General features: G+C 45.3%; 1 protein-coding gene across 2 annotated transcripts; it reads left to right on the top strand.

The window, feature by feature from the left end:
* Window positions 1-237: 237 nt before the first annotated feature.
* Window positions 238-9,057, top strand: ncoa4 (nuclear receptor coactivator 4). 2 transcript variants are annotated; one of them, XM_053875664.1, is made up of 12 exons: window positions 238-410; window positions 4,623-4,731; window positions 5,185-5,325; window positions 5,419-5,507; window positions 5,680-5,788; window positions 5,854-5,904; window positions 6,014-6,133; window positions 6,240-6,494; window positions 6,585-6,881; window positions 7,033-7,278; window positions 8,539-8,631; window positions 8,705-9,057. In XM_053875664.1, the coding sequence occupies exons 2-12, from the start codon at window positions 4,624-4,626 to the stop codon at window positions 8,708-8,710; spliced, it is 1,515 nt and encodes a 504-aa protein (XP_053731639.1). In that variant the 5' UTR covers window positions 238-410; window position 4,623; the 3' UTR covers window positions 8,711-9,057. The 2 variants fall into 2 exon arrangements, with proteins under 2 accessions (XP_053731639.1, XP_053731638.1); XM_053875663.1 differs by having other exon boundaries at window positions 6,240-6,881.
* Window positions 9,058-9,920: the final 863 nt, after the last annotated feature.

The following is a 9,920-nucleotide window of genomic DNA, read 5'->3' as shown; positions in this document are numbered from 1 at the left end:
AATGGAGTAATTTTACTGACAAATTGACAACTTACCTGAAAACGTTTGCCTCTGCTCAGATACATACTTCACTTGTTCAGCTCCGGGTGCGATGACGGTTCAGCTACTTATCTCAGCTGTTGAGCTCCTGCTCTCAGCGTGAGATGGCGTGTACGTGGCCAAATGAAATAGCCAATCAGAGGAGAACTATTCTAGCCAATCCGGGGGTGAGGAAGGCGCTACCTTCACCTACCATCCTAGAATTCGCAAATTAGCCTCCTGCTGGCGTCGTCGGCATTTCGTGAGTGTTTGTTTAGGCCCCGTTTCCGTGTATTTCAGAATCTGTTCCACCAGCTTCAGGGGGGAGTGATTTTCGAATAAGTTGGTTGTCCACTGATCTTGGAGCTGAGGAATAATCCCTATACCATTCGGTGAGTCTTCAGCATTTACAGCTTTTGCGATGAGATTCTTGAAATGACAAAATGGCGTCTTTGGCGAGCAACCTGTTTACGTCTAACCACTGAGGTAATACACATTGTCACGTGTCAGTGGTTTGTCCATTGTTTGATTGAAACGGTATTTACAGGTTACGGGTGTCTTGTGTAAAGTAGATGTGTGATTAACCCATGTAGCCGTTACAATTCCCGTGACGATCATGGCGGCTGTAGTGTCCAAAGTCAATGCGGATACTGTTCGTTATACGCCTTGATCGTTAGTACAAGTGTAGTAAACGTGAGATTTGTATTTTCAGAAACGCAGATTCGTGTCCTCTCTGGAAGTGTTACACATAGTTCGCGGTTGTGTCTTGGATCTATCACGGCCAGGCAACATTTGATGACGCCATATACCTAACCATTTGTCATCCTGTATACAGTGCTGTTTGCACCTATCTACATTTGATAAGCAACAATCCCGTGTATATATCCTGACAACATGGGTCACGTGTCTGTTGTATTGGCGTACGTGCGCGGAGCGCCGGGGCGATGGCGGACGTCCGCGGCATAGAGGGCAGCGATTTTTGTTTTGTTGTGTTCGTGATGAAAACATGGCGTGTTCTGAATGGTTACGAATCGATGTACTTAAAATGAACAGACTGGAAGCTTCGGGTCAGTTGGAAGGGTTAAACAGAGAGCAAATCCAACTTGTGCTTGGCGGCATCTTGCTTGCTTTCTCTTCAAGCATGAGCCACAAAAACGTGTTCATATCAGGAAACCTCTGGGTGCCAGCCTCCCTTCCTTACCGCCCCAAACATCTGTGCAAATACATTGTATTCCAGACCTTCAAGAGGCACTTTTCTCGCCAGCCTTTTGAAAAGACAACCATTCATTCCGAGGGCAAACATTGTGCTTACATGCAACTAACCATTACTTTCACATTCGATTATTTTTCCCCAGTAGTCGATGAGTGGGACCCAAAGTAAGATCCAATAAAAACGCTATAGTTTCCACTCCTTTAATTCAATACCAGGCGGATTGTAACGTCACCAAGTGCCTCAGCATGCTCCATGGTGCACGTTGCAGTGCGCCTCACCTGTTTTGGTCGGAGCTAACAAAGCCTCAGTTTAAGACCAAGTAGTTAAACCAAGTCTTTTGATCTCATTTGCGTCGTCTTGAGCTCGGCCTGCATGACAAATCATGAAAGAAACCGCAATTCACCCGCCTGTATGATTTAATTTGGATTAATTTCGACATTTCATTTACAAACCGACTGGATTTGCATCACAAATGCTACTTTCCTTGGTTTAATGCTTCAAACGCCACCACCAAGTGCACAGTGCGACGCCATAGCCACATAACTTCAGCCGGAGTAAAGAAACGGTGGAGGCGATTGCTTTCCATAGAGCAAAACATATGGGTGAAATTCTTGCCAGGAATCTTCGAATGCAGGCCAGGGTTATTCTTGTTTATCACTGACTCACTAGTAGAGAGGTGTTTTATTTCTGCATATTTATTTTACAATTTTTTATGAACAATCGAGTGTTTTTCTCTTTTTCATTGAATCCATCGTTTCAGGCCATTTTGCCAAAAGATCTATTTGTTGCTGCCACATTGTTTGTCATGGTTTATGTGGGCAATAAACTTGACAGAGAATTGTGATATCAATTCTTAGCTAAAAAAAATGGAGATTCATATTTTCCCCAGAATCGTGCAGGCCTAGCTTGAACTAGGGCTCAATATTGCATGCCATGTATCTGGAGATTGTGACAATGTAGGACTGCCAAGGTCCGACACATCCATAGACAAAAGCGTCAGTACCGATTTAATTTCTCTCAAGTTACATTTTGCCCTCAGAACTGCCACCGCACCATCCAGTGTCTTGTCTGCCTTTCAATCCTTGACCCACATGCAGAGTAGCAGTGATCAAGGTCTTTCAAGTCTGATTCCGGAGGATCTCACCTGTCCGCGACATACAATCCAGCCCTCATTAATATAACCAGTGTTTAAAGAGCCAGGCATTCGTCGCTGGTTTTGGATGGGGACATCAGTAGATTGTTGTTTGCCTGCGCTCTAAATGACCACTAAATCAGTTCAACTGACACATACTCTGTATACTGTATGTGAGTGTCTGTCTCACGCTGCTGCGCTCCTTCCCAGGACGTGGCCAGTGGCTGGGCTTCGCTGCTCACTGAAGCTCATTGCTATTGTTCTTTTGTGATGTTAAAAAAACGACACTTTTGAACTACTCACAAAACAAAATGTGTGTTAAATGAAAGGAAGACAACACATTTGATCGAGATTGATTTGACTTTAAAACAATTGGTTATGGTTTACTTTGCAAATATTTTTTTTATTTCACCAATCTCATTGGTTATTTTCATTGGTTTGGCTGGTCAGGTTGCAGTACCTTAATTACTCTTTCACTACTTGCTGTCCCGACATTTATTGAGTCTCTGACTCAGACTGGAAACAAATCCAATTGAAGGAACCAATGACTGTTCGGCCGCGGGGGCGTCAACAGTAATGGCGAAAAAAGACAGAATTATTGCAGATGCCACTGTTGCACATGCGCGACTGTTGTTGTGCACCCCTAGTTTCCACTACATGTAAGCGACCGTGGGGCACAGTCATGGTAGAATAATGGATTCCCGGCCTCAAAGCGATCCACATCTCCGTGGCTCGCATCAAGTGCCGTCGGCATGGATTAAAAAAGAAGGGGCCAAATGAGAATCCGCTGGGCAGCTTGAGGTTGTTTTGTGGGCTTATGTCATGGAAAACTTACCCACTTTTGATGGTTTCAGAAAAGGGGCATTTTCTTCTTGGATCCTGATTTAAACAAGGGTGTATAGGACTTTGAAAAGAAATGCTGTTTGAGTCATGGCTTCGGTTAAAAGCAGAAAAGCAAGGTAGAATGCTGATTACCTTATTTTAGCCAAGTCACATTTTATCAGTGGTTAGAATGTCATTGCATAATGTTATCAGGGCCCCAGTTTTGTATCTGAGGCCCTTAAAAAGAGGCCATGTAGCCTCCCACCAACAGCCAGTTTAAGACCTGGTTCTGAGACCAGTTTTGCTAATGATAAATGTTTTGTGTGTTTTGGTGTCATGTAGGGTGCAGGAAACATTTGTACCGTGACTGTTGACAAGGAACACTTCTATCAGACTGACAGGAGTCTAAAATGTGTGACCTATGCTGTTCTTTGCCTGTGGTTTCTTTTCATGGGTGAAGCCTTATCAGCCTGCTCATACTCACTTCGCCCTTGAGCAACGCCCTGTGACCACTGATATCAGCTGTTTTCTGGCCTTGAACCAGCTGACTGTCAAACCACAGCAACGTGTCATGTTTATCATGAAGTCCTGTTCTCTGTACCTGGGTATTAGCTGTGGTAGTTGGTGTTAGTGGGTTCATATCCCTGTTGATTCCATCACAGCGACGAATGACACAATTCTGCCACAGTCTTGGATAAGGCACACTCATGTGACTTGGCAGTGGGCGCACTTGTTTTGATGTCACGACTGGTTTTTTGCTTAACACGCACTTTTGAGGATCATTTTGGGCAGGGGTGCAACTCCAACGCCCTGCTATACCAAGCAAGGATAAAAATGGTTTAGAAGGTCATTTGATCAAATACACTTGTGCATTGGCAATAAACGTCATTCGGACACGAGGCCTAAAGAATCTGCTCGTTGTTGTTTCACTCGAAATGCAATTGTTTGTAACTGTCCCATTTTTTTTTCCATTTCCATAGGGCTCTAGTATTTGCCGTGATTTGCATGCTGTAAATAGCATGTATTTAACCGCCTCGCTCCTGACGCGCCATTAAATACATAACATTTTTAATACATAACGAAAATTCATAAGAAAATAAACATTCACCCCGGAGTGTCTGCACTTTTGTGCCATTTATTCTTCCATGTTCCTCCTCAATAGTTTCTGGATGGATCCCTGTTGGTTGCTGTGGTTTTGGAACCCTTTATTTGTTTGGTCATTTTTGTCATTCTGATTTCCATACAAAATCCACTGTGTAAAACATGATCATTTGTTTTATTGGAACTGTTTTGCAAATGAATTATGGGGGGATATTTCATATTTTTTGAATCTATATATATATATATATATATATATATATATATTTTATTCAGGTTCCTCGTGGTACATCTACTGTTGACAGAAAGTCACGTGACTTATTTCCGTGTCCTATCCAGGATGGAAGCATTGGGGCCCAAGCAGTTCCTGCTAGCGCTGGATCAGCTGGAGGATGCAATCGGCATTGTGACCAAAGCCCAGCAACAGCTGAGGGACAACACCAGAGAGGTCAGCCTCTTGTCCTTTTTTTTGTGTCTACATGCGTTTTCACGGAGTGTCTCTATGCTAGCTCTTCCTTATGCATGATGTGTGGGTGCCTTGTCCTCTCTCTCTGTCGTGCATTTGAGTCTGTCTTCCTCTTACTCTGCTGCTGTTCGCTGCTTGATTGAGTGCTGTGATTCATGAAGTCATCACTGGTTTGCTGACTCAGGGGCCCTGTGTGTGCACGTGGGTGGGGAATGGGTGCTGTATAAAAGAGGAGCAAAACAAGTACTCGTCACAGGTTTGCGTCTACTCCTGTGAAGCGTGTCTTCATTTCTCCATGTCCCGGCTTCTCTTCCAACAGTGAGGTCCCTCTCCGATTCTGTGTGCTTTTTTCTAGGCTTCAGCTTTCAGCCTGCATCTATCTTCCTTCCTACTCTTAAAAATGTAATCGTTGTGTTGTATGTCTGTCTCTCTCAGGTACGCTGGCAGCTGCAGAGCAGCGTGAGCCGCCAGCAGGAGGCGCTACGCTGCAGGGAGGTTTGGCTGCTCAGTCAAATAGACCTGCTTGAGCAATTGAAGAGTGAAACAATGCAACAACAACTACAGAGGCTACACTTGGTACTACACATCTCAGATCCACACACACCCATGCGTATGCAAGTACACCCCATTGATTCTTCTTCTTCTTCTTCTTCTTCTTCTTCTTTTCAGGTGCGTGGCCACTTCGATGCCGTCTCTCAGCAGCTGCGTGGCCTCAACAGGGATGACATTAACAATCAGCTGAGCTGCTGCATGGAGAAGTAACTTTCTGTCTGATTTGATGTTGGGATGTGTCAGTCATTTCACTGTCGCAAAGAAAGACATTTGTTTGAGCTTGCATGCGGTGCAAATGCTGCCACACAGCTAGTGAGTGGACTGATGGATGTGTGAGGCAACCATCTGCTTCACGTGTCTTCGTGTGACCTTGTCCAGGTTTTCGTCTCTGGCTCTGTCTCCTGAGGAAACGTCAGACATTAGCTTCCATGCTGACACTCGCTCGTTGAGAGACGCCATCACCTCATTTGGAAGCATCACTTCTCAGGTAAGATGAGGGCTTTCACACCAACTCACCTTACTGACTGTGCCTAATGCAGCTCTTGTGCACAGGTGTTGGATAAAGCCAACTCTGGAATGCAGATGCCTCCCAACACTAAGCAGGTGCGTGTCTGTTTCTGCACCTACCTGGGGTCACTGCTTCATGAGTTATGTTCTTCGGCAACAAGATGACAGGCGTGTGACTGTAAGTGTTTTGGTGATGTTTGTTCAGGACACAGACACAAGTTTTCTCAGTGACTGGCTCCTGGAGGCCTGCACACCACACACAAGTCTTCCTGTGGTCCAGCAGTCCAAACTGAATTTTGAGGATTGGCTGTTGAAGACAGACGAGGTATTTACTGTGGTGAAATGTTGTCAGAGCGGACTTGCTGGCTGACACACATTTCTGGAGTGGTTTTCAAGGTTCTACTGTGTGTGTCTTTCGTTCCTCTCCTCAGAATTCCGGCCCCAAGCCTGATACCGTGGACTTTCTGAAGGCCTGGGGTCAGCTGCTGGACCTTGATGCATGGCTTCAGCGTGACCTGCCTCTGGTTAGTCGGCAGCGTTGCGCTAGCAGCTGCAGCTCGAACCTTTCCATCGAGAAGATCGATGAGTCGGATTTGAGTGAGATTCTGAGGGAAGAGGAGCTGAGTGACTGGCTTGTCACTCCAGCTGTGCTTCCAGAGATGTCGGATGCAGAGCGCTGGCAGCAGGTGGTGAAGCCGTTCACAGATGGCTGGTCCAGCTGCGACTGGCTGGCGTCCTCCAGCCGCTCAACTTCCAACTGCTCCTCTTGCTGTCAGATCACCAAGCCCCTTGAAATTGAGAATCTGGGTCTGCTTCGTTGTCTGAAGAACCCAAGCCCACCCACCACTCCATCCAAAGAACTGGAGGAGTGGCTTCAACAAGCTCCGCCCGTCCAACAGGTGTGCCGGGCCAATGAGCCCTGCAGCAGTTACTCCGAGTGCGTGTGTGACCAAAACTGTGGGAAAGATGCTCTGGACCTGTGGCTGCTCCGAAAGGATGGTCGGGACAAGAACGGTGTCAGACAGATGAAGAATGCTCCTCCCATCCTGAACAGTCACGAGAAGGAAGAGAAGGTATTGTCTAAAGTTGAACTGACGTTTGTTGATTCTGTAGTGTGGTATACCTGGCTGTAAGGGCCGGACTGGGAGGAGTGGCCTGGCTCCTCCTCCTCCACGTTCTTTGGGAAACGGGCTGTTAATATGAATTTCATTTTTAATCCTTCAGGTTCAGGCCATTTTGGAGGCATGGCTCCACCCCCAAATGAGCTCCTCCAGTACCTGCGCTCGCCCTGGGTCTGACGGCAGTGCTTCAGGGGAGGAGAAGGCCAGCGCTGAGACCAAATCCTGCTCCTCCTCCTCAATTTTCCAGCTACCCCTAGAACACTGGGTACAGCCTGTAACATCTCCCAGAAAGCTCCTCCCACCTGCTGACCATGACAAATGGCTGCTGAAAAAGAAGAGTCAGACTCAGGTAACTGAATTCCACAAAGCAGACGTGCCGAACAACTCTGAAGGAGCTGCTTATTTTAATGTCTTCTTTTCGTACTTTGAAGACATTAGAGGTGCACAGAATTGAAAAGTTGAAGTCGAAGCAAATAAAATTTTAAATATTTGGCTACAGCCGAATAATACTGAATGTTGGGTGTGCGATATGGCAGTATTGGATCATGGATGATCTGAACATGTTGTGACCATCACCACACAGTCACGGCACAATGACTGGGTTCTGTAGTCTGACCCGCCGAGCTAACTGCTAACGTGATGTCTTTTGGAACCTTTATTGAAAACACTCAGAAGAGTGACTGCTCTGAAACACTCTGAGCAATGAATGACAATTCCCCCAAACTACAGTACATGTGTAAATGTATTCAAAGGAAGGTCCGTTTGGAAGCATGTGCCAAACTCAACTCCGTGCAAGCCAGATAGAGGTGACAGAATGTGACAGGAATCAAGGATGTTTTCTTTGAAGAAGTTGCAGTTCAACCTTTTCTCTTCCGAATTGCTTAGTGGACATTTTCATTTGGCCCTTTTCCATGAAACTAATACAAAGTGCTCTGGTGCACTGAATTTGTGTTACAATGACTGTGGTGATGAAAGACAAGAGTCCTCACATCTTCCCTAATGTAGTCAAGTCCATGTGGATTGAAAAGCACAGTGCTCTTCATCCTGCTGTTGTTTACCCAGCTGTTTGTCTTTCTTCTATTGATGCTCTTTGCACATGTTTGGCTTACATTTCTACATTTACATCCACTTATTTGTCATAGAAAGTTATTGTTTCGATGATAGATGAGATTTTGGACATTTGTTTTCAATCCAGACTTTGCCTTTCAAATGATAGTCATGATGGACTGATCAGGTAAGCAGGGGGCTCTCCATAGTTTGAACACTCATTGCAAACTGAAATTCTATTCTCGCTCTCCGACACTTTAAAAGAACCGAGAACTTCAATGTCACACTTCATACTAATACAACATGGAGAGTAGAGAAATGATCAGTTTAAGAGGAAACGCCAGTCGCCCATGCAACTGCAGACTTGGTGCTGTCAACTGCGCTTTGAGAATGGGCGAGTGAATTCCACTCACTTCCTCCCCACCTACTCAACCCTCAGGCATCCAGCCAATACAGGCTGCGCACCGTTATCTTAGAACAGAAGAGAGGTGGTTGTCCTAGAAGACGGAACGCGACTGGCAAGTTTGGGATGCTGATGTTTTGATCCATGCAAATTTTGCAGGAACGGCTGAAGTTACCGATGGTCTGTGACCTGTTTTCATGTTTGAAAGCTGGCGGAGACAGAGAGCAGTGGCTTTACAAATCTTCTCTGCAGGTGAGTGGAGAGTAAAATGTGTGATGCTGTTGACAAAATTGCCAAGTTACCTCACTTTGATTTTCTGTTTCAGATTTGATATTGATTCTTATTGTGGCAAAGCCTCCACGAAGAGCAGAGATTTTATTCTTGTCACCAACTTTCTCAAATTAAGAATCCAACCACATATGTAGTAATTCAACAAGTTGAGAGATGGTGTTTCAAACACAACTAATTGTATGTTTAAATGCAGATTCTTTTTATCAGATCTTTATTCTACTTTTATCTGAGCTAAATCTATGAAAGCCTTCTCCTGATCACCAGGAAGCCATTTTTGCCTGTTTGGCAGATTGTGTGTGGGAAAATGTTATTTTGGGGCTTTTTATTTTTTTGCTGGGATGATGATGTAATCTCTTCAGTGCTTTAAAATAAAAGTTTCTGATGTCACGTGTGTGTGCGCCTCATGACTGATCATGTTGATGGAGTTCTGTTTTTCAATTCCCCCTTGGTTGATGACGTCCATGGCTGTTTGGGAAAAAAAACCTAAATAATGTCGGGGGTGCCACATCAAGTTGGCCCACTGCACTTAAACGTATCTAGTCAACTGCTCACACCTCTCATCTTCAGTCATTTCCTCGTCCAACATTTTCCCAGGTCCTTCTCGACAGGCCCTAACTATCTGACCTCGACTAGCTGCACAGACACGGTGGATGCCACTGGTAGTTAGTGGAAGCTTGTGTCTGGCCTGGAAAATGGGCCGTCAGCTGTAGTAGTATCGCTTTGATTGTGTCCCAAATGGCACCCAAGTAAACCGCCAATAATCCCGTGCGCTGTGCTGACCTGAAATATGGCCAAGGGCCGTTCCTCTGCTGACCTCCTTGCCGTTGCTTAACCCCTTCAGTTCAGAAAGTGCAGCGGGATGAGAACAGCTTCCCAAGGTCATTTGCTCTTCATGTGATGTGTATGGCTTTTGTTGTTTGAATGCATTGAAAGCGTGCTGGTCTGAACTGTTCTATTCACTGTCTTTGGTGTGGACAGCAACTTTTTAGAAGTTCATATTTCATCTTGAGAAATACACATGATGGTGCATTTTTAGTGCCGTTTGATATCATTCAATGTTTTGAAGTGTTAAAGTGGATGAGGAAAAAAGTTCTGGGGACATGGCCAAAGGACCACCTTCCTATGAGATGACTTGAAATCATTCACCCAAACCCAAGGCATTGACATATCCTCTAGTGGGGGAAGCGATGGCGTGGTTCGGATGAGCAGAAGACGGTAGTTGAGTGGGTCGAGTTGAGTCTTTGAGTTGA

Source organism: Synchiropus splendidus, chromosome 9, assembly GCF_027744825.2.
Source record: "Synchiropus splendidus isolate RoL2022-P1 chromosome 9, RoL_Sspl_1.0, whole genome shotgun sequence".
NCBI lineage: Eukaryota > Metazoa > Chordata > Actinopteri > Syngnathiformes > Callionymidae > Synchiropus > Synchiropus splendidus.
This window is presented reverse-complemented; position numbering and strand designations above follow the sequence as displayed.